At 40.8% G+C, this 24,538-nt stretch overlaps 4 protein-coding genes across 5 annotated transcripts in view; 1 reads left to right on the top strand and 3 right to left on the bottom strand.

Annotated features, from left to right (window-relative positions):
* Positions 1-4,378, top strand: part of LOC109149438 (protein ROOT PRIMORDIUM DEFECTIVE 1) — an 11,241-nt gene extending 6,863 nt beyond the window's left edge. Inside the window, exon 5 of the mRNA XM_019297210.1 lies at positions 4,367-4,378. The gene's annotated coding sequence lies outside the window, so the exon portion shown is untranslated. The remainder of the gene's footprint in view (positions 1-4,366) is intronic.
* Positions 1,719-2,873, bottom strand: LOC109149441 (dehydration-responsive element-binding protein 2B-like). The gene has a single exon (XM_019297212.1). It carries the CDS (start codon positions 2,795-2,797, stop codon positions 1,847-1,849), a length of 951 nt encoding a protein of 316 aa, XP_019152757.1. The 5' UTR covers positions 2,798-2,873; the 3' UTR covers positions 1,719-1,846.
* On the bottom strand, positions 4,225-18,114 carry LOC109149436 (probable GTP-binding protein OBGC2). Its single transcript, XM_019297205.1, has 10 exons — positions 17,826-18,114; positions 13,133-13,605; positions 7,366-7,457; positions 7,057-7,140; positions 6,908-6,985; positions 6,421-6,621; positions 6,202-6,309; positions 5,951-6,025; positions 5,616-5,833; positions 4,225-4,581 (listed from the first exon to the last, which is right to left on the bottom strand). Exons 1-10 carry the CDS (start codon positions 17,942-17,944, stop codon positions 4,419-4,421), a joined length of 1,611 nt encoding a protein of 536 aa, XP_019152750.1. The 5' UTR covers positions 17,945-18,114; the 3' UTR covers positions 4,225-4,418.
* Positions 16,260-24,538, bottom strand: LOC109149434 (beta-galactosidase 5-like). Of its 2 annotated transcripts, XM_019297202.1 has the most exons (19): positions 24,090-24,538; positions 23,845-23,940; positions 23,487-23,599; positions 23,291-23,357; positions 23,069-23,161; positions 22,817-22,960; positions 22,608-22,696; positions 22,414-22,519; positions 22,205-22,292; positions 21,923-22,041; positions 21,675-21,839; positions 21,202-21,380; positions 20,990-21,099; positions 20,739-20,848; positions 20,442-20,666; positions 20,146-20,348; positions 19,668-19,820; positions 16,981-17,164; positions 16,260-16,816 (listed from the first exon to the last, which is right to left on the bottom strand). In XM_019297202.1, exons 1-19 carry the CDS (start codon positions 24,270-24,272, stop codon positions 16,655-16,657), a joined length of 2,589 nt encoding a protein of 862 aa, XP_019152747.1. In that variant the 5' UTR covers positions 24,273-24,538; the 3' UTR covers positions 16,260-16,654. The 2 variants fall into 2 exon arrangements, with proteins under 2 accessions (XP_019152747.1, XP_019152748.1); XM_019297203.1 differs by lacking the exons at positions 16,260-16,816; positions 16,981-17,164 and adding an exon at positions 18,933-19,390 and having other exon boundaries at positions 19,493-19,820; positions 24,090-24,536.

Raw genomic sequence — 24,538 nt, 5'->3', positions numbered from 1 at the left:
TGTTGAAAGCGACAACACATGACTCTAATTGTGGACTTAGCAAAAACAAAGCAAAAAAAAAAAAAAAAAAAAATCTTTCTCTATTTTGGAGCGGTCTCCTCTGTCGACGAACGCTATGAAGGCGTCCACAGTTGCTATGGAGAAGAAAGAGATACGCTCCAATGACGGTTCACCGGCGACCTCTGTTTCATAGACGAACGTAGCAACAGAGGCATGCCGGAGCACCACCCTGCGGCGACCGCTTTCTGATGATGGTGGCCGGCAGTGAGGGTCAGAGAAATAGACAATGACAGAATACACATCTGGAGTGAAAGATATCTGGCAATTTGCTTTTCTTTCAAACAATAATCGAATTCATTTATTGATTTTAATATGTCCCTTGTTTCCTTATGAAGTTTGGTGGGTTGACCGCTCTGAATATCACTTTTTTTAGGCTCCCAGTAATATGATTGCAACCAATGAAGTGCCCATATCGACGATTTTCCCCAATCCATCTTCGATTTTCTTTTTTGACGTTGGCAGGCGGTGGTCGTCTCCGCCTTCCCGAGACGATCATGGTGACGGGTGACCCTCCCCCGGAGCTTCCTGAAACTGACGAGTGGCAATCCAACTGCCTTGAAGAATTGCGCAACACTAGATTCTCGATTCTCCCCTCAGCGATTACACGACTGGAGACTAGCAATCAACCACCGACGTCGTTGCAATTTCTCTCTTCACTAATCCACTCCGATAGTGAGGCCAATCGCGACCATTCTCAAACAGGGGCTCGTCAAGATGGAGACCGGTGTGTGCTTCCGAGGAGAGCTGCGGTGTCTCGCGTCGCATTTGGAGAAGAGCGGCGAGTCTAGGATTTTTACATTTCATACGCTAATTTGGGATTTTTAGTTTCAGAATATTTTGTTTTAAGGCAAATTACTATTCTATCCTACTTTAGACAACGCAAACGGAAGAAAGTAACGGAAGTACATCAGCAAGTCAAATTTTATATTTAATGTTGTTCGTTGTGGACTACCACCACTTCTTCCTGGAGGATGACATCGTGACGTTTTTTACCACATCGACAACCATTTTTTTTTCGAAGAATAGCGACCTTCTTCCCAAAGATGGCGTCGCGACCTTCTTTAACATTTGGAAGAAGGTCACCGCAAAAGCACCGCTTTCTTCTAGATCTGGAAGACGGTTGACGTGATCTTCTTCTAATTTTGGAAAAAACTGCCCCCTTTGTCTTCTTCCAGATCTGGAAGTAGACTAGCGTGATCTTCTTCCAATTCTGGGAGAAGGCCCCTGCTTCCTTCTTCCATCTAGAAGAAGGTAGTAATGGCCTTCTTCCATGTTTGGAAGAAGGTCATCACAACTTTCTTCTTGGAACCTTCTTCGAGGAAGAAGGTTGTGGTGCCTATTTGGAAGAAGGTCATGCTAGCCTTCTTCCAAGTTTGGAAGATGATCATATTTGCCTTCTTCCAGATCTAGAAGAAGGCAACGCCGCATCGGCGACCTTCTTCCTAATGTGGAAGAAGGAAGTGACGCCATATTCGGGAAGGTCGTCATTCTTCAGAAAAATCGGTAGTTGATAATGGTCCAGAATATCACGATAAAAGCTTAATTATATTACACATTTAAATATAATTAAAGGGCTTATTTCACACTTAACCCTATATATTATAGTTTACATTTATGATCTTTCTACATGATATTGAATATTACTACTGCACATCTTCTTCTTTTTCTTTTTTTTTTTTTTTAATAAATAGATTGAATATTCATTATATTAATTATAATAATATACTCCATATATAACGCCCCACACCCCGCTCCATTGAAAAAAACACTAATTAGTGCTTGATTTTCAGGGGTACCAGGGGTAGTCCACGGCAGTCCACATCTTCCCGTCGAAAATCCCAGGGTCAGTCACGGCGGCCTGAATGTCGCTGGTGGCGGTCGCCTCCGCCCACATTGACGAGTCGTCAATCTCCGGTAAGCCGTTCAGGTTGAAGGTCCCCCACATTCCCTCCACCTCATTTTCCGGCGCCTTCTCGTTCATGTCAAGTTTCGGGAGCTTAATGTTCTGGAGCGGTGGTGGAGCGGCGGGAGAGATGACAGAGCTGTTATCGCCGTTGAAAATGGAAGCGTTTTGGTGATGAGCCGAGCTGGTTGATGATGAGGCGCAGTTTCCGTAAGCCGCGGGGACCGTTGAGCCGCCGCTCCCGTCAGCGCAGGTTTCAGGGGATGGCAGCAGCTGGCTGGGGTTATTGAGCCTGGGAAAGGGATAGCTCGAGCCGACGCCGAGGCTGGGCGGCGGGGGCTCGTTCTCCCAGAGATGGGGGAGGTTGAGCTTGGCTTTGGCGCCGAAGATGTAACGAGCCGCAGCGTCGTACGCCACGGCGGCGTCATACGAGTTTTCGTAAGTCCCAAGCCAGATACGCGAGCCGCGGTTCGGCTCGCGAATCTCGCAAACCCATTTCCCCCAAGTCCGCTGGCGAACGCCTTTATAAGTACAGCTAGCGTTCTCCGGGCCTCCTTTTCCCCTCATGCAGCCTTTCCGGCTGACGGCCCGCGGGTTGTGCCGCCGCGACGACGGAGGCTGTTGGTCGCCGGATCCGCCACCCGCCGCCGCGCTGCCACTGCCGTTCGCCATTTCTATATATCTATCGAAGAGTAATGTATGCATGGAGATTGAGTGAGAAGAAGAGAGTGGAGTGGATTTATAGGCAGTGAGGGAGAGAGGAAGACGTGTGCAATGATGAGATGGCAGAGTGGCAAGGCTACGTGTCAGCTTGGAGGGGTGTGTAGGATGCATGGTCTACTTGGCAATACGTAATAACTCCAATCCGCTATTTCTTCTTCTTCGTGCATGGACATGGACTACAATACGTTTTCTCTTCTTTAATTTGATGAATCAACTAAATATGATTTTCCTACATTACAAATTCTCTACTTTTCATCCTCCAATTTTTTGATAATAGCATGCTTAGGCCCTAAATTTTATCATATTTACGCTGTTACGTCAGATCTCGAGCTCTAGAATTCAATGGTAAACTTAGTCGTTAAGTTTTATCGCATTTAGTATGTTACGTCATAAGTGACGTTTTTCGTTCATCTTATAATTTTGTTGAAATTTATTACCAGTTTTGAGACTTACACCGACGTTGCACGCCAGGGCCAACTCTAGAATTTAGTGGCAAAAAAATATATAGATATAGAAAATATCGTTCTATATTATTTCAAATCATTGTAATTTCACCTAGTGAGTAGATGAGGATGAGAGGGATCGGCGTCAAAAATGGAATTGCCTCACCTTTTATCCTCTTCTTATTCTCAAATTGAACTCCGAATCTTGAGCTCTAGAATTCAGTAGTAAACTTAGTCCTTAAGTTTGATCACTTTTAGTATGTTACGTCATAAGTGGCGTTTTTCCGTTCATCTTATAGTTTTTTTAAAATTTATTACTAGTCTTCAGAATTACACCGACGCTGCACGCTATGGCTAACTCCGTTCATCTTATAGTTTTGTTAAAATTTATTACTAGTCTTCAGACTTACACCGACGTTGCACGCTATGACTAACTCTAGAACTTACAAAAATATCGTTCTATATTATTTTAAATCATTGTAATTTCACTTGATAAATCATATGACCTAACTACAAAGGTAAAAACGTCGGAGGAAAACAACAATAATAATAGTATTATTATCATTATTAATGGAAAGGATAAGTACATGAGGGCGGGAGTAAGGGAGGGGAAAGTAGGTTGGGTAGTGACAAAGAGAGAACACGTGGGCTTCCATGGCAAACTTAACAGACGTGAGAGAGTTGAGATTTGAGAATTGAGTCTAGGTACACTTGGTGTATGAGGTCAGCATGACGCGCGTTATCCTCAACTGCCTTGACCGGAGAAAAACAAGGCACAACATGACAGACCATTCTTAACAGATTTCTGAATCCTCCCGCCCGCATTCACACTCACCGGACCAACCAACCATCTATCATTTATTAACTTCAAATCCTCTACTACTTCATATCATCATCTAATTTATTCGATAACTAATGAATATGAAGAGAATTGAAGCGTGTGCTCCATCTCAACTAAAAGCCTAAGCTGATAGTTGGATTGCATGGCTCAACAAAGAGTAATCCTAAAAGGAGTGACCGAATTGGTAGTACAAATTTTTGTATCAGAAAGAGTGACTGCAAGTTTCCTCGTCACTCACAAGAACAGAGTGAACAGAGTTTAATGACTGTGAGTTTCCTCGTCACTCAAAAAAAATGAATATGAAGAGTAATTATACATTACAAGTAGTCATATACAAAATTTGATAGGAGTAACATATTCTACATTTTAGTCTCAAAATCTTGTTTGCAGCTGCAGCTACTGCTGCCTATGAATGCTGGTAATTTGAAACATATGTGAGGGGGCATACCTAAATCACTGGTTCCAGCGGAGTCTTACGCTTTCCTGAAATCATGGTATTTGATGTTGTCCCTGCCGTTGGAAGCTCCGGCTCCAGAGCTTCCTTACTATCTCGGCATTTGCGCAAGGCGGCTCTTATCTCGTTTAACATTTCCTCGACTCTAATCCCTTTCCTGCAAGGTCAATGCATACAAACCATTGAGGACCACTCCACTGCCGTCTTTTATATTTTTTAAAAGTATCCCATTGATTAAATATTCAGCACGTGAACACAGGCACTGAAAACATTATATAATTTCATGGCAAAAAGAATATTTCAATACAAATTTTTAAACCAAAAAAAAACATGTCTTTTGTATGTTGTCACTTGTCAATGAGACTATGAACTCTGGGCTCAGAGTTCAGACATGAGACACCTCAACAAATACAAAACTAAACTCAATGCAGCTAGTGATAAAACTTGAAGTTGAAATTTGACAAGTAATAGAAGACATGTAAACGTTGCATTGAACATAAATTTCAGGTGGCATGTAATTTTGCTTGGTTCTCCCAAAAACTTAAGCCTCCCTATCCTATGTCTATTCAAATTCTAACAGAGGAAAGAGCCATAAACCAGAATGTCCAACTAACCATGTTGCTGTTGCAAAATGAAGCAGTATGGTTTATTATCAATTACACTCCGTATAAATGAAGTCAAGAACACATAGCCACATAGGCTTAGCATAAATATATGTATTACACACTTGATTAATGGGAAGATTATTTTAATACTCAATGTTTGCATGAGAAGCAAAGGAAAGAATAAATGCTTGTTTGGCATAAGCTTAAAGCTTCACTTTTTTTTTTTTCAAGGCTTCTTTAAAAAGCCTTAAATTTAGTGTTTCTTGAAAAAATAAGCTTCTGTACTCTTATAGTCTTATCTAGCATTAAAACCCTTCTTTGTTTCCCCCTTTTTTTTGGGGTCATTTTCAGCTTTTGGCCCAGCTTATGCTTTTTGGAGTGGATAAGCCTCAAAAGGAGCAAACAAGCACTCAACTGGGAAATAGAGACAGTTATTATGATTTCAAAACCATGAAATGCCTACATAAATGCATGAGAAAACCATAAACAGAAAAGTCAAATCTGTAAATGCAGAAATACTCTGCTATGCTTAGATATGTAGTCCATCTACCATCAAGTCACAGGCAAAAGAGACTGATGAACTTACAAAACACTGGTGCCAACAACAGCAAGAGGGCGTGGATACTCTTCAATTTTTTTAACACGCTGTTCCTTATCAGAGATTTGGGAAGAATGCTCATCCTCTTGATCCTCATTAGTAGAGAGGTTTTGATCGCCTGCTGAGCTTGGTTCAGCCAGTGAAGCTAATCTATCGCACCCAATGCGGTAAATCTCTTCGGTTATATGAGGAAGTCTATGCATTGCCTGCAATTGGTATGATCAATGTATATTTACATATATGTGTGTATATGAGTTAGAGAAACTAATATCAATTCCACTGTTGTGTAACCTGATAGCTTCAAATAGAACTATAGAACTTACCTCAGGTTTATCAATCTTATTCAGAACAACAATGTATGGTCGTTCAAGGTAATCAGGATTGTACATACGCAACTCCTGCAGATGAATGTAGTGAAGAGATATTCAACAGAATTTCATCAACAGCAAGGGGCAAAAGGAAGAGAAAGGAGCAGGGGTGTTCAATTTTATGGCCAGAAATCATTAGCAGAAGGCATGAGTCCTTTCCACACAGCACAAAACAAAACTTTACTGATGGCCAGGGTTAAACATACTTCTTTTACTGTTCTGTAATCATTTACAGGGTCCTCAGCAGCCGCGTCAACGACATGGACTAACATGCGAGTCCTCCTCAAGTGTCTCAGAAAGTTGCGTCCGAGGCCCTACAAAATGGTAATATCATTGATTAGTTATTTGAATTTCTTCACATAACTGTGACGTGTGTGATGAAAACAAATCTAAAAACAAGGAAACCAGTCAAAAGTCCAAATTACCTTTCCTAAATGAGCACCTTCAATAAGACCAGGCAAATCTGCTAGAGTTGCTTCAGAGGAAAACTTTGCTGCCCCTAGGCTCGGGTCACCATCAAGGCGCCCAAGGTTTGGCATCAAAGTTGTGAATGGATAATTAGCTATTTCTGGTTTTGCAAGTGTAATGGCTGCTAACAGAGTTGATTTCCCAGCATTTGGAAGTCCCTGGAAATATTGAAAGAGCAAATTATGAAAATCTGTTAACACTTTCAGTCCAGTATGAATCAAACATGCATAATTGCATATTTTCTAATTTTCACAACAAAATCAACAGGCTAAAACAGATCTTACAAGGATAGTTCAGCAAAATAAAATAAAACAAATTACTTATGGATCATGTTACTTGAACCATAGATACTTTAATACAAAGATAAAACTAGAGAGATAATAATGAAATTCATTGTTGAATGGAAAAAAAAAAAAAAAAAATACTAGTAAAAATGATACTTACAATAAGACCAACATCAGCAACAACTCTTAGTATTAACTGCAAGCTCACCTCCTCTCCAGGCTGACCAAGTACTAAAACCTATAACATAGTGAGTAGATGTCATGCAAACAAGCTAAGGGCAAAAATACCAACTTTGACTGCATATTTACCTTATCATTTTCATCTCTCATCACATTTGTGGTTAAATTTGTCATTCTTTTTCTTTGGTACTCTGGAATTTCTAACAAGCTAATCTGCCACAAATAAAGCAGATAAGTCAAATTGAAAACTAAAATTAAAAGTTCTAACGTATGCTTGAATAATAAAGGTAGAAATATGTTTTCTATATTAGTATATTTAATGCTTCTTTTTGGTGGTTTGGATGGGGGAGAAAGCTGCAACATGTCAACCTGGACTAGAATATATCCAAACCATCACATTCATAGCATTGTAATTATGTTCAGAAGACAGATTATTACCCCTCCTTGTCCACCCCTTGCAACAAGAATTTCTTGGCCTGGACAAGCTAGATCAGCCAAAAGCTTTCCTCTTTTATGCTTTACAACTGTCCCTGTCAATTATAGCAATACAAAGAATCTGATACACACCCAAGAGAATGGGTGGTTTACTCACGCAAAAAAGGGAATCAACACAAAAATGGAAATCAGGAAATCTGGACAGCAAATCAGGCAAATCAAAACAATTAACACACTGATCAAGGGACAAGCTTAAATCATGGAACCTGACAGAGATAAATCAGTTTCTCAATTCTCTCCCTTTACTATATTTATTTTCTTCATTGCAGTATAAATTGTAACCTCCTCAAGAGTGGAGGGCATCGAATAATCTTCTGAAGTTCTAGCATAGCTATAGCTGGACAAGAGCCTAGTACTCTTGTTGGAGGGTGTCTTAGTGACAACCTTATATCCCTTTCCCATTCAATAAACCACTTAATCTTTCTGTTATCTTTTTCCCTGATCTTTACTCTAACAAAGTGGTCCGACCTGCCGCTCAATGACGAACACACGAACTGATGCTCGCGTAGAGTCGTTAGAGAAGAATCAGGATGAGTTACGTACCGAATTAGCAGCGTTGAATAGCAAGTTTGCAGCAATGGAAACCTCCGTTGCTAAGTTTGCAGCAATGGAAACTTCAATGGCTAAGATATCAGATCTTTTGGCCCTTACCCTCCAAAACAAGGGACAAGGCGATGGCAGTGCTTCTTCTATGACACCTCCACAGGTGGAAAGCGATCCACACGTTGGAAATTCAGCCTCGGCCCCTATTCAACAGGTTTATCCAGACAACACTTCCCTCGTTTCTGGTAAAATCGAAATCCCTACCTTTGATGGCACCAACCCAATCGGATGGCTGGCACGAGCAGAACAATTCTTCGCAATTCACCTCACTCGTGAGGACTTGAAAGTCCACACGGCCTTTATCAGCATGGAAGGTCCGGCGCTCCATTGGCTCCGGTGGCTGCAACAGCAACACCCCACGCTCACGTGGAGACAATTCACGACAGAACTATTGGAGGAATTTGGTGGCGAATTAACTGGCCCTCTTATTGAACAACTAGCAGCTCTCCGGCAGACTGGAACGATTGATGAGTTTGCGAATATATTCAGAGCACGCGTTGCCCAGATTCCAGGTCTTGCTCCTCACATTCAATTGGGACTTTTCCTTAATGGATTAAAGCCGGCAATTAGAGTACGTCTCCGACCGAACGACGTGATAGACTTGCGCACAGCGATGAAGGTAGCCCGGGCTGTGGAACGCGAGTTAGAGTTTCTCGCAACAGGTCACATATCTCGGCAGAATATTATGGAAGGAGGTAACGATGATTTTTTTCAGAAGAAGTCTTCAATTACTGCACTTAGAGGTAATACAGGACTCTTGAAACAAAGCCCAGCCCACTCTTTATCTACTGTTCACCATCAGTCCAAATCAGTTTTAACCCATCCCCACCACTCAAATAAAAACTCCAGCAGCTCTTTTACCTCTCAGTCCCGATCTTCCCCTATTCCTCTTAGCTTCAATTCGTCTTCGGCACAAAAAGCAGGTCGCCACTATACAAATCGGGAGTATCTTGATATGCGAGCAAAAGGGCTTTGTTTTCGCTGCCAACAATCTTACAGCCCATTGCATGTCTGTCCAAATAAGTCTCTCCGAACATTAATCGCTGCAGAAGACGAGGAGGACGCAGGTGATGATGGGGTAGTGTCTGATCATGTATTAGACGAGGACTTCTCCGGGAATGCTGCTGACATCTCGTTACTTGACCTTCCCTTATTAGCATTGGGTGGTATCGACGGACCAAAAACCATGAAGTTCTGGGGAAGGATTGGCACCACAGATATCCTTATAATGGTTGACAGTGGGGCAAGTCATAATTTTATTTCTCGCAACTTGGTTACTCATGTTCAACAACAAATAGAACCCACGTCAAAGTTCGGAGTTCGATTGGGGGATGGTAGACGCACAGAGTCAGATGGTAAATATTCTCAACTGCCAATTAATTTGGGTCCTATTACAATGCAACTAGATTGCTTCGTATTCCCCCTTGGCCGAGTGGATGTTATTCTGGGAATTGCGTGGCTGGAGAAATTAGGCGACGTGAAGGCGAACTGGGCGAAATTAACTATGGATTTCAGAGTTGCTAATAAGCAGGTTCGCTTGGTAGGTGACCCATCTTTGTCTCGGCTGCCAATATCTTTTAGTTCACTGGAAAAATTGGAGGTAGTTGACTATTGTTGCTGGCTATGGGAGATTTTGGCCTCCCAAATTCCAGATTACAGTGCGAGTGAAATTTCTGCCCAACAACACTCTCAATTATGCACACTGTTGCAGCACCACAATCAGATATTTGGGGACCCTCAAGGCTTGCCTCCAGTTCGAGCAAATGATCACCAAATTGTTTTGCAGGCAGACTCCTCTCCAATAAGTGTGAAACCGTATCGTTACGGACATAATCGAAAAGATGAGATTGAAAAGTTGGTGGGGGAGATGCTGGTTGGGGGTATCATTCAACCAAGTTCAAGTCCGGTTTTATTGGTCAAGAAAAAAGATGGCAGCTGGAGATTTTGTGTGGACTAACGAGAGCTCAACAAAGTTACCGTACCAAACAAGTACCCAATTCCGATCATACAGGAGATGTTAGATGAATTGCACAGGGCTCGGTATTTCTCTAAAATTGATCTTCGTTCGGGGTACCACCAGATCCGAGTTGTTCCACAGGATGTGCCCAAAACAGCGTTCCGAACGCACTCTGGCCATTACGAATTCTTAGTAATGCCGTTTGGGTTAACGAATGCACCGGCTACCTTCCAAGCTATAATGAATGACATCTTCCGGCCATTTCTTCGCCAATTTGTACTAGTTTTCTTCGATGATATTCTGGTGTATAGTACAACTTGGGAGGCACATTTGACACACCTGACAGTAGTGTTGGGGACACTTCAAGATCACCAATTGAAGGCTAACGCAAAGAAATGTCAGATTGGTCAAACTGCTATTGAATACTTGGGCCATATTGTTTCTCAGTTGGGAGTTGCAATGGACCCATCAAAAGTCTCTAGTGTTCTCCGTTGGCCTGTACCAAAATCTGTCAAAGCTGTTCGGGGCTTCTTAGGCCTTACAGGCTACTACCGGAGGTTCATTAAAGATTACGGGAAAATAGCACAACCCCTCATAGCCCTTTTAAAGAAAGACGCTGGAGAAACATTCATTTGGCCGGTAGCTGCGCAAAAGGCTTTTGATGACCTCAAAAATGCAGTCACCACATCTCCTGTTTTGGCAACACCAGATTTTCTCACCCATTCATTATTGAATGCGATGCATCAGGAACAGGAATTGGCGCGGTGTTACTCCAAGGTCATCAGCCAATAGCGTTTTTTAGCAAGGGACTCTCCGGTCAGACATTGGCAAAGTCTACTTATGAAAAAGAATTAATGGCCCTTGTGCTGGCAATTCAACATTGGAGGCCATATCTCATAGGGCACCGGTTCATAGTCCGAACAGACCATTGCAGCCTTCGCCACTTATTAGAGTGGCGCATCACCACCCCATCTCAACAGAATTGGGTGGCCAAACTCATGGGGTATGACTTTGAAGTTGTGTACAAGCCCGGGCGATTAAATAATGCAGCAGATGCTTTGTCTCGTCAGAATGAGGAGCTTGAACTGTCGGCAGTATCTTTACCAATGTGGATAGATTGGGCTGAATTGGGTACAACCATTGCCAATGACTCAAACTTAAGTTCTATTGTACAACAGCTTCGCAACGACCCGACAAGCTGACCTCCTTTTCAACTTCTTCAAGGGCGTTTGTTTTATAAAGGACGCATTGTTCTACCAGCCACCTCACCTTGGATTCCTCGACTCTTGGACGAATTTCACTCCACACCAATGGGAGGGCACTCCGGAGCTTATCGCACTTACCGCCGAATAGCTGCCAACATTTATTGGAAGGGCATGATGAAGCGTACGCAACAGTTTGTGGCAGAATGCCTGGTGTGTCAAAGAATAAATATGACACAATGGCACCAGCGGGCCTCTTCCAGCCTCTTCCTATCCCAACGGCTATTTGGGAGGATATTGCAATGGATTTTATCACTGGATTGCCACGCTCCTACGAGGTTGATTGCATTTGGGTGGTCATCGATTGCCTCACTAAGTATGCTCATTTCATAGGGCTCAAACACCCTTTCAGCGCCAAGTCTCTTGCTAGCATATTTGCAAAAGAAATAGTCCGCTTACATGGGGTACCGCGATCAATAGTAAGTGATCGAGACTCAACTTTTTTGAGTACTTTTTGGACAGAATTTTTTGACAAGTGGGGCACCAAGCTGCGCATGAGTACTGCTTACCACCCTCAAACGGATGGCCAGTCGGAAGTCCTTAACAGATGCCTTGAGCAGTACTTACGGTGTATGACATCCGAACAACCGAAACAATGGGGGCGCTTCCTCCATTGGGCTGAATACTGGTACAATACTTCCTTTCATAGTGCTGCTGGCCTGACCCTGTTTCAAATGGTGTATGGACGGCCCCCACCAAGCTTAAAACAGTATTTACCCGGAGAATTTAAAGTGGAGGCAGTAGCTGAAGAACATGCTGATAGGAACGAAATGTTAAGACAACTCCGTTACAACTTAGAAAAAGCTCAGAATCGAATTACTAAAGTAGCCAATGCCAAGAGACGCGAGTTGGAATTCATTGAAGGAGACAAAGTTTTATTGAAACTTCGGCCACACCGTCAATCCACAATCCACCATCGCATCAACCAAAAGCTAGCCCCTCGCTTCTACGGCCCTTTTACGATTGTAAAAAAATTCAGTGCAGTTTCCTACAAGCTGGCGCTGCCAGCAACTGCAAAGGTACACCCTATATTTCATGTGTCCCAGCTCCGACGAGTTACAGGAAATCACATGGCAGTGACTGATCTTCCCTAAGAGATGGCTGTGACCGACAATGGTTATTTTCCGCAAGACATCTTGGATGTTCGCAAACTGCAAGGGATTTCGCAGGTTCTAGTGCAGTGGGAGGGCCACCCGAAAGATGACGCTACTTGGATGGATGTGTCTGATTTCCGAGGTCAATTTCCCCACTCCAACCTTGAGGACAAGGTTGTTTCTCTGGGGGCAGCAATGATACACACCCAAGGGAATGGGTGGTTTACTCACGCAAAAAAGGGAATCAACACAAAAATGGAAATCAGGAAATCTGGACAGCAAATCAGGCAAATCAAAACAATTAACACACTGATCAAGGGACAAGCTTAAATCATGGAACCTGACAGAGATAAATCAGTTTCTCAATTCTCTCCCTTTACTATATTTATTTTCTTCATTGCAGTATAAATTGTAACCTCCTCAAGAGTGGAGGGCATTGAATAATCTTCTGAAGTTCTAGCATAGCTATAGCTGGACAAGAGCCTAGTACTCTTGTTGGAGGGTGTCTTAGTGACAACCTTATATCCCTTTCCCATTCAATAAACCACTTAATCTTTCTGTTATCTTTTTCCCTGATCTTTACTCTAACAGAATCACATATAAAAGCAGGCTTATCATCACATAAAGAGCAATAGGCTTCAAAATCTTCAACTGTTATACACAAATATCTCATGAAAGGCTGCAAACACTTTAGAAGCATAAACCAACCAAAAGATGCAAATTACAAGCCTATGGTTATTAGAATCTCTTTTCAGTGTGTATGACCAGAGAGAGAAAGATAAAGTGAGACAAACCTACAGGGACTGGAATACGCAGCGCTGGTGCAGCCAGTCCATCACGCAATTGAGATGTCAGCATTCCCATGGAATCAACATTCCCCCCACGCTTTGCGTTATGCCTACTCTTTTTGTGAAACTCCAATAACGTATCTTTGCTCTCATCTGCATAAATCACTACATCGCCACCATGACCCCCTATTGGAAGGATAAGTGAGCCATCAAAGTCCCTTTTAAATGAAGGTTTCTTCTTTATCTTCTCCTTGTTGACTTTTCCACTTGACTTAGAAGGAGAACCCTGGTTTGGCATACTAAGAATTGCACCATGACCACCATCTCCAGAGCGAACTGTGATAAAGACTTGATCAAAGTATTTATGTGGTTCTCTTATTAATGAATCAGACGTGGGGGAAGGAAGCTTTTTTACTCTAGCAAGTGCGCACTTCAGAATATAGAACCTATGTTGACACCAACTCCTTTTCTGGGAAACACTGTAGGAAATAAAAGTGAGATATTATTGCAAAACAAAGGAAGAATTACTTGCCATTGCCAAGTACTAGCTTAATGGAAAATATTTAATCATAGTATAACACAAAATACAGAACCGCAGTCAAGTAGAAACTAGAGTGACAAAAAAACAGGGCATCAGCGTAAGAACTTGACCACATCACACAAAATCAAAGAACTTCCTTGGCAAAATGATATGTTTGTTTTCATTGGAACTACTCCATATTCCAACTCAATTGCCAATAACTTTCACAAAAATGTATATTGCCTACATTCCAGATAATAGTACAAAAATGCAAAGGAAGTTCAGTTGAAAAGGAATCAAATCAAACCAACTAAACAGTCATTTCAAAAGGAAACAAATCAAACCAATTAAACATAAATCAATCTCCAAGACTCCAAGAATCAAATATTTGGTCAGTTCAGTTTGTAGTTTCACAGGAATTTTAAGGGCAAAAATGCTTCCTCAAAACATACTCCCAGTAGTAGAAGTGCCCTAATTTCTATGTACAATTGCCTTAGCTCTTTTAGATTCATTTCATTGAATAGGGACCACAATACAGCAGGTTGAACTGCCATACTTGATCCATTCCAGACATAAATATGCGTTAATCTCAATCATCAACCACACTCCTAACCCCCCCCCCCCCCCCCCCCCCCCCCCCCTCCAATAATGCGTCACTAAAAATTGAAATTGCCGGTAAGAACTAAGCAGTTCTAATACGATTACATACGCATTCCATCCAAACCCAATGGAAAAACAAAAACAAACAAATTAATATAAAAAGGATGAGAAAACGCTGTAAAAAACAATACCAGACAGCTTCAAACGAATATTTCATTCAAAGTGATGGAATTCATAAATTAAGATTGGGAAAGAGAAAATGGTAGAATCGTACCTGTTTGGAAAGTTGAGCAGATGCCGGGAAGAAGGAAATAATGATTCCTTAGCAGTAGAATCGGAAAATTTTAAGTTAAGGAGAGAAGAGGAACAGTGAGGAGAGTTGAAGCACAGCATCCCTTCCCTTCGCTTGAGTTTCAATTTCTGGGTTTGCTCCACTCCCCGCTCTTCAGTCTTCACTTGCACTTGCAGATAATTTTATGACGATAATCTTTTCTTTTTCTTTTTCTTTTTTGGCTTTTTCCGCGCCTTTTCTCTTATATATATATAAGAGAGCAGCTTAGCGTCCCACATCGTTTAAACAGAGGGAGCGAATGCACGAGCAATGCTATAAAAAAACTAGGCCGACGCTGTGTAGAAGCATACCTTTCTCGGCCTTTTGGCTAAGATCAAGTGTAGTATCTGTTCTTATCAGTTTAATATCTGATACGTGGGCCAATGGTCCACATGATATTAACTCAATTTTTTTTAAGGGGAAGGCCCATTAAGGTAGCTTGCTACCTGGGCTTTCAAGCGTCGCTATTGCGTTGCACTACTGCATTGGCCTGGCGCACCCCACCAAATTAAATCCAAAATATTCTATTAGTTCGTCTTTTGGTTAAATTGTGTGTATACGTTTTAATTAATAATATTCAAAATTGATATTTAAATTGAAAATAGAATTAATTACTGTTGTGATCCACTTTTTGGTCCATTGTGGTTTTTTTCCTTCCAAACATTACTATGAATAGACTGACCCTTGAGTCCATTATTAATTTAAAAAATAAATTTAATTATCAAAAAGGAAGATGTGGTGGCCTTCTCGACCGGAGTGGGCAACCCAGAAATCTGGGTTGCCTTCTCTGGTCGAGGACCGGAGAAGGCAACCCAGATTTCTGGGTTGCCTTCTCCGGGAGGGGTCTCCGTGATCGGCGACCGTTCGCCGGTCACTGGTCACTTTTTCGCCGGAAAATACGTCGGAGTGTCACCGGATTTGCGATGATTTGGGATAGCAGGTTATTTACCTGTATTTGGACTTCTTTGCATCAAAATACATTGTTTAGGAGTGTAATTGCTTCTTAAAATAGTTGGAGGACCTAATTAACTTCTTAGCAATAGTTGGAGGGCTTATTTGACCATTTTCCCTACAGAAAATAAGTAAGGGGATTTATAGCATTGCTATATATATATAATTCACTTCTCTTATATATAGAAGTTAATTTCATTTTGATCGAGTTATAGGATGTTGTTAATTTTAGTATACAATTCTCGATTTAGTACGGTATAATAATATAAATCTTAATTTCAGTTCATCGGTTAAATTACCGGAGAAAAATGATCGAAAATTTTAATGGATAAAAAAATGATCAAAAATTTTAATGGATAAATCTTAAATTCAAGACATTAGATCAAATCTTGGCAGACATAGTATAAGTTTCATTTCAAATCTCGGCAGACAGTATAAGTTCATTTTAAATTTTGACAGACATAGTATAAGTTTCATTCTCTTGTCAGAGTATCAAGTAATGATCCTCCACCTAAGAGGTCATCCCTTTTTGTGGACATTGGGCACCAGATGCTGGTCTTCCCACTTAAAAGACCGCTGAGACATTGTATAACTCCTCTACAATTCATGTAAGATCGTGTGAAGCAAAAGATTTTGCCATTTTGTCCCCAAAAAATAGTAAACATATAATTGTTGCATGGCAAAGAGCTTGGCCATAGTAAATCTTCTTTGCCGACTCTAAATAATAAAAGTTTCAAGAAAGGTAAACGAGACAAACATTTGACATTATATACATGAGCATGTGAAAGGAAAGCAAAAGGGCTGGGGGAAACTGGAGCAACAAAAAAATGATATGATGAGCAACAACACTGGCCAAAAATGGCTACTGGTAGTTCAACAGATAATAGCCTAACATAGCATCTAATTTTCATACAACAACAGTACAACACTTGTATCTTGTATATGTTCGCACCTTCGTCTTTCTAGTGAAAGAAGAATTTGGCACTGCCTTTTTCCCCCATCCTATATTCTGCAGTAAAAAGTGAAACAATATCAGGGCATTTGGTCAGCAGAAGCCAGAAACGCGTTTCTTGGGTTATATTGGATGGGGTCAAAGTAGTCTTTAGTAGATAATCGGGTAGAAGAATCAATATATCCACTCTGTTGTTGTGTTGCTTTGAAAAGTTTGGGAGCCTGTGGTTGAACATATGGCTTCAGCAGATAACTTCTTCAGCACATTCGGGCAAGGGTCGATCCCAAAGAACGTATTGGATATGGCGACCTTGCAACTCTTGCACCCTAAGCACTCCTGCAAAAGCGTAGGAGATAGTGATGCAAGAAGATATCAGATATCGCGGGGATGCATACACACACACCCACACACACAAACTAATCAAGACTACCAATTCAAGATTGTTTCGATGGACTATAGTTTCTGTAAAGCTCAAGAACTAAGAGGGATAGTATCATTGCCTTTTCCAGGATTTCACGGGAGTTTTCAGCATGACATGTTCCCCGCTTAAAGCTTCCACAAGTGCCAAGAGGAGTTCCATAGCTCGCGAATGTTATTGCCGATATAGACTGGCCAGGGGCACAATGCAGATGGACCTTTGCTTGGTGAAGCATTGTTGGTTCGCTGCTATTTTCTGCACGCCAAATGATATGTTTGTTTTCATTGGAACTACTCCATATTCCAACTCAATTACCAATTACTTTCACAAAAATGTATATTGCCTACATTCCAGATAACAGTACAAAAATGCAAAGCACTTGCTTACATATCAGTCATTTCAAAAGGAATCAAATCAAACCAACTAAACATAAATCAATCTCCAAGAATCCAAGAATCAATATTTGGTCAGTTCAGTTTGTAGTTTCACTGGAATTTTAAGGGCAAAAATGCTTCCTCAAAACTTACTCCCAGAAGTAGAAGTGCCCTAATTTCTATGTACAATTGCCTTAGCTCTTTTAGATTCATTTCATTGAATAGGGACCACAATGCAGCAGGTTGAACTGCCATACTTGATCCATTCCAGACACAAATATGCGTTAATCTCAATCATCAACCACACTCCTAAACCCTCCCAATAATGTGTCACTAAAAACTGAAATTGCCGGTAAGAACTAAGCAGTTCTAATGCGATTACATACGCATTCCATCCAAACCCAATGGAAAAACAAAAACAAAACAAACAAATTATAAAGAGGATCAGAAAACGCTGTAAAAAACAATACTAGACAACTTCAAACGAATATTTCATTCAAATTTATGGAATTCATACATTAAGATTGGGAAAGAGAAAATTGTACAATCGTACCTGTTTGGAAAGTGGAGCAGATGCCGGGAAGAAGGAAATAATGATTCCTTAGCAGTAGAATCGTAAAATTTTAAGTTAAGGAGAGAAGAGGAACAGTGAGGAGAGTTGAAGCACAGCATCCCTTCCCTTCGCTTGAGTTTCAGAGCATAGAAGATTTCTGGGTTGGCTCCACTCCCCGCTCTTCAGTCTTCACTTGCACTTGCAGATAATTTGATGACGATAATCTTTTCTCTTTTTTTTTTGGCTTTTCCTCCGCCCTTCTCTTATATATACGAGAGCAGCTTAGCGTCCCACATCGTTTAAACAGCGGGAGCGAATGCACGAACAATGCTATAAAAGAACTAGGCCGACGCTGTGAAAAGGCATACCTTTCTCGGCCTTTTGGCTAAGATCAAGTGTAGTATCTGTTCTTATCAGTTTAATATCTGATACGTGGGCCAATGGTCCACACGATATTAACTTAATTTTTTTGGGGGGAAAGCCCATTAAGGTAGCTTGCTATCTGGGCTTTCAAGCGTCGCCATTGCGTTGCACTACTGCATTGGCCTGGCGCACCCCACCAATTCAATTGTAATATATTTTTTCCTAGTCCATCTTCTGGCCCATTATTATTTAAAATATTCCTTTTAGATCCATCATCTGGCCATTGTGCATATCATTTTAATATTTTTCTCTGTTTAATTCAAAAAAATTGATTTTTAGATAGAAAATAGAATTAATAACTGTTGTGATCAATCTTCTGACCCTTGAACCTACAGAAAATTTTAGGTATAAGTATTTAATAGTTAATTTCACTTTTAACTCGGTGTTGTTAATTTCAGTATACAATTGTCAATTTAGTATCATAATAATTTAACTTTTCTTAATTACCGAAAAATTTTAATGGATAGATCTTAAACCCAAGGTATCAAATCTTGATAGACCTCCCACCTAAGGGGTCAACCCCAAATTATAAAAGTTCCAATTGAGGTAAACGAGACAAACATTTGACATTATGTACATGAGCATGTGAAATTGAGGTAAACGAGACAAACATTTGACATTATGTACATGAGCATGTGAAAGGAAAGCAAAAGAATTGGAGAAAACTGGAGCAACAAAAAAAAATGACATGATGAGCAACAACACTATGGCCAAAAATGGCTACTGGTAGTTCAACAGATAATAGCCTAACATCTAATTTTCATACAACAACAGTACAACAACACTTGTATCTTCTATATCTTCGCACCTTCGTCGTTCTAGTGAAACAAGAATTTGGCACTGCCATTTTCCCCCCATCCTATTATTCTGCAGTAAAAAGTGAAACAATATCAGGGCATTTGGTCAGCAGAAAGGCGTTTCTTGGGTTATATTGGATGGAGTCGAAGTAATCTTCTTCAGTAGATAATCGGGTAGAAGAATCAATATATCCACTCTGTTGTTGTGTTGCTTTGAAAAGTTTGGGTGCCTGTGGTCGAACATATGGCTTCAGCAGATAACTTCTTCAGCACATTCGGGCAAGGGTCGATCCCAAAGAACGTATTGGATATGGCGACCTTGCAACTCTTGCGCCCTAAGCACTCCTGCAAAAGCAAAGAAGATAGTGACTAGTCAGACTACCAAGATTGTTTCGATAGACTATAGTTTCTGTAAAGCACAAGAACTAAGAGGGATAGTATCGTTGCCTTTTCTAGGATTTCGCGGGAGTTTTCAGCATGACATGTTCCCCGCTTAAAGCTTCCACAAGTGCCAAGAGGAGTTCCATAGCTCGCGAATGTTATTGCTGATATAGACTGGCCAGGCGCGCAATGCAGATGAACCTTTGCTTGGTGAAGCATTGTTGTATTTTCTGCACGCCAATTTGCAACAGATGGGCGGTGCTCGTGTGTATCTGCACATATGCTAGCTGTGGATCGTTTTACTAATGAAATTTTCGATACATCTCCGCCTAGCTCTTCGAATAGTACCAGCAAATTTTGTCTCGGCTTCAACCAAGACCTCGGGACATGATACCTGGCAGGAGTCCAACGTCAGAGCAAATCAAGGACCACAAGCAAGTAAACCAGCCTAGGTTGTCCATAGCTGACTGACTCAAACCAAGAAGGTCAATAGGCCACTCACACTGGGAATCGAAGTTGTAATCTTGTGGTTATTAAGTCAACAGACCAACCAATAATAGAGTCCAGAGCATATTAAGAGGGAACTAGTTACAACAAAACCACAAGACTAGGCCAATACAAAACTACTAACAGACTAAATCTCAACACTTGGTTGGGTCTCCCCAGAGTAAGAGATCTGGTATATAGTAATGATGTAAATAAGATAAATTTGGACTCACCATCTTTGAGTCGGTTCACCACATCCATGTTGGCATTTTGGGGCTCGGTATGTTCCACTATAGTGACAACGACCACAGTTACCTTTCGCAAAAATCATCCAATATCTTCCAATGTTTTGGCCATTGATCCATACTTGTCCCTTACCCATGCTTCTCATGTCCAGCGCCAACGGTTCATTTCCATTTGGTTCATCGAAATAAGCCTGCAAAGTCTCAAAACATCTGTAACTACCCGAGAACCAACCGTATTTTTCAGCAGTCTATTGTCATTAGTTTACAAACTATCCTCGTCTTACCTTGTACCATTTCAAAGGTTGCTGGCCTTGGGTCACTAACGACCCTCCAATCCAATTAACAGACGAGACTCCATTTGGAGAGACCACGTTCATCGATTCCCCTTTTAGTCCAACCCTGTATTTCCATGTTTGCCGTGACAAATCCTTATGTCCCTGATTTAGACCTCGGAGCAAAACTGGCCCGAGGATTCCAGTATTCCATGTCTCAAAGTGAAGCCCTACGTTCTTTATAGCATATCATTAGTTAGAGCACAATCTTGACACTTGTCGAAAGTAGGGTCACTGGCAAAAACTTACAGGAAGTCCCATGGCTAAACTGAGTAAGGCAATCTCGTTTTTCCCAGCATGTAATTCAACGGGTCCATCAAAAGTGAATCTCATACCCTCCCGGCTACCATAAGCAGATCCTGAAATTTTGATTTCTTGGTTATTAACATGATATGCTTTACTTTCACCGCAAAAATACTAACAACAATTGGCATATCGAACACCAGCGAATGAAACCTAAGTAAATGCTCCAGGAGTATGTAAATAAGATTTTTGGTTACCTGAAAACTTCCGATTTATGAATACGTGCACTGCATGTCCTCTCGAGTGGATAATTAGTGCGGGCTTTTTGCCTCCTCGTAGAAATGATTCTGAGGGATTAATATCAACACTTCATTTTGCAGGGAAGGAAAATTTTCGTTAGTACTAAATTAGTATATCATTGAATGCGAAACGCTTGTAAACGAAATCTGATGAAACTTGAAAGGCTGACCTTGTTATATACCACAAGTAATCGCTGTTATCTTTGGTCACATTAATCTGATCCAAGAGTCCAATAGCCGTGAACGCTGAACTGTCCTTTAGAGCTGCTAAATCTTCATGATAAGTCTCCCATGAATGCAATCGAGAGTTACTTTGTGACATTTTCACCTTCGAGGTTTGTGTCCCTACCTTTTGATGATAAGACGTTTCAATGAAAAATTAAAATAATCCCACGGGAACATATATGCATGTCTAGAACCCCGCCTTGTGACCCTAGCCAGTAAAGGACCACAAGGAGATAAACCAGCCTAGGTTGTCCATAGCTGATTGGCTCAAACCAAGAAGGTCAAAGCCTGCTCCTACTGGGAGTCAAACTCGTAACCTTATGGTTACCAAGTCAATAGTCTAACCAACTAAGCTCGGGTTGCCCGCTAAATGTTATTGAATATGTTGTTACTTGTCGAGGCTTTAAGTCCAACTTACTTTTGCCGTGTTGAAGACAACATTGTTGCAGTCGGGGAGTATGCTAACAGACCACGGGGGCAGCTTATGGTGTCTGTTATTAAAAACTACTCTAGCAGCAGATTTGGTATCTAAGTTCGAGAGAAAAGCTGCACATTTTCCCTTCCCATCTGAGAAAATACTCGCCTGAAATAAACAAATAATGACTTCATGATAAAAGCGACTTGTCTAGTTAGAAACCCAAAAACCCAAATCGGAAAAGCTTTGACCTCTTGAGAGCTTCCCAGTGAAATAACAGTAGGATCCGATGATACTATAGCTTCCTGACACAGTTTAATCGCCCTATGAAGCTCCCGTAAATGGCCATATTTAGGTTGCCTAATCAGACCTGAAAATTTTATCATCAGCCCGCTAAAGAAAGCAAACACTTTAGATTTGAGATCATAACATTTCATAAAACCATAGCATTGACAAATGATAATTAACATAATGTATTACTAAACTGCGAGTAATATTGGAATTATGCGCAAACAAAAAGAAAAAATCGTCACCATATTCATCGATTGGAGCATCATAATCATAACTCGTTGTGACAAAAGGGCCCCCAGCAGTGCGACCAAAGTTGGTTCCGCCATGGAACTATAAGAAAACAGGCACGAATAAATATCGATGATTAAGTAAACTTGTGAAGTTAGCTTTTTTCTTAGAAGCATTACCATATAATAATTAATATACGAGCTTTTTTTCTTAGAAGCATTACCATATAATAATTAATATACGAGCCACCCTTTTCTATAAAACGGGCAACTGCAAAAGCTAGATCTTGAACTGGACGTTGACGGATTGTGCCCCCAAATTCCGTAAACCTAATTCGTTTTATCGAGAAAGAAGAAATCAAGAATTCGATCCATCATGAAATAGCATTTATAGTCCTAATAATAAAGCAGATTGTACCAGGCACTCCATGCTTCAGTCCACATTTTGGGCTTGTAAGGTCTGTTGGGAGAAAACGCATCGCAATAGAAGCCATTGCACGCGTTTATCTGTTGAAATCAATGAACAAAAGAAACGCATTAATCCAATTCTTTCATAATTGTGAATTTTCTCGGCTTTATTCATATTAGTAAAGAGTGGATTACAAAATACTCCATAGGAAGTCTTACAATAGGATCGGGAGCATCATCTTCTTTGCACATGATCCATGGCACTCCCGTTTCCAACCCAACTGCCAATTTTGCAGCCCAGTTAATATATGCCTCGCCAGCTTCTCCTAACGCCTTCCTTTCTGAACCATACTCATTTTCGATCTAGCAAAAGCGGGAATAGAGTAACTTTTGGAGCACAATTCTTGTTTTGTCCATAATAAAGCAGAAACATTATAAAGATTCATAATTTCATTGTAAATAGTTTCTTACCTGGGACATTATTATAGGACCTCCTTGAGATTCAAACAATCTTTCACTCTTCAACATTTCTACGATTTTCTTGGTGAACCTGTGCATTTCTGCCTTTATCACAAGAAAATTGGAAAGATCTCAGAAAGCAAGTTCCAAAACACGAAAGTTCTAATCATTGCAAACCCAATTGGAGAGACATTATAAACATTGAAAAAGTTCGGTTGCAAGAGCATGAAAAACCTTGAATGGTCCATTATTTGTTCTAAAGCTGATACCAGGAACAAATCTCAACCAGACAGGAAATCCTCTGCACAAGAACAGATGTTTGAGGAATCATTACTCATTAGTGTTTCACTAAAACTAAGATAAACCAATGTTCAACAGAGGGAAGAAAAAGAAAACACAGAAATCAAATCATACACACTCTAACAATTACCCAAAGTTCCACTCTCCACAAATGTAAGGTCCAATGCGCAAATGCACATAAAGGCCAACTTTTTGCACTGTCTTTATAAACCTCACAAGATCATATCTTCCTTCAAAATTATACTGCAATATCCACACAAAAACATCAATCTTCAGAATCAAGTGGGAAAAGAAAGGCAACCCCAGCCAAGTTCGTCGAGCTGTTCACTTTGTAATTACAAGGTTACAAGTTCAACTCCAGCCTATTGGCCTTCTTGGTTTCAGCGGCCATCTATGGCAACTTAGGTTGATTTATCTACTTGGGTTTACCCCATACATTAAAAAAAAAAAAAAAAAAAAAAAAAAAAAGATGATCCAAGAACACTCACATTGCCAGGGGAAGGCTCATGGCCATTCCAGAAGACATAGGTATCAATAACATCCAAGTTTGCATTTTTAGCCTTCCTTATAAGATCTTCCCACATCTGCAACATGCATATTGCATACCCACTTTCAGTATCTCATAAAAACTCATGAATCTCAACCCTTTCACTCTCAGATTCACTACAACAACTATGAATGATGAATCCCAGCATGAACATTTGAAAAAAGGGGGAAACTTTATCTTGTTTACCTCAGGGGTACTTCTGGGGTAATGTATAGAGCCAGAGAGGAGTATTCTCCTTTGCCCATTGATGATGATGGCCCTCTTGTCATAGGTGACACTGCAGCAGATCATCTGTGCTCCCATTGCCAAGAAAATGCTGATCAAGAAGAAGAAGAAGAATGGGAGTTTGGAAACTGAAACAGCTCCCATTCTCTCTCTCTCTCTCTCTCTCTCTCTGTCTTTCTCTCTCTCTCTCTCTCTCTCTCTCTCTCTCTCTCTCTCCTCTCAATCTATAACACTGCAAAGAGAAGTGAGTAGCGGTGGAAGAGAAGGGAGACCACACTTGTAACGCTATTGCAGTAGTGATGTTAACATACTCTTTTGCTACTCTGACAAATGTTGCTTGGATTCTTCTTCCTACAACCCCAAATTTCCCAGTTTCTTCACCTCAGTACTGAGCTCATCAGAAATGCGAA

This window comes from Ipomoea nil, unplaced genomic scaffold (assembly GCF_001879475.1).
Source record: "Ipomoea nil cultivar Tokyo-kokei standard unplaced genomic scaffold, Asagao_1.1 scaffold2159, whole genome shotgun sequence".
NCBI classification, from domain to species: domain Eukaryota; kingdom Viridiplantae; phylum Streptophyta; class Magnoliopsida; order Solanales; family Convolvulaceae; genus Ipomoea; species Ipomoea nil.
Note: the sequence above shows the minus strand (reverse complement) of the source record. Positions and strands in the feature narration are given on the sequence as shown.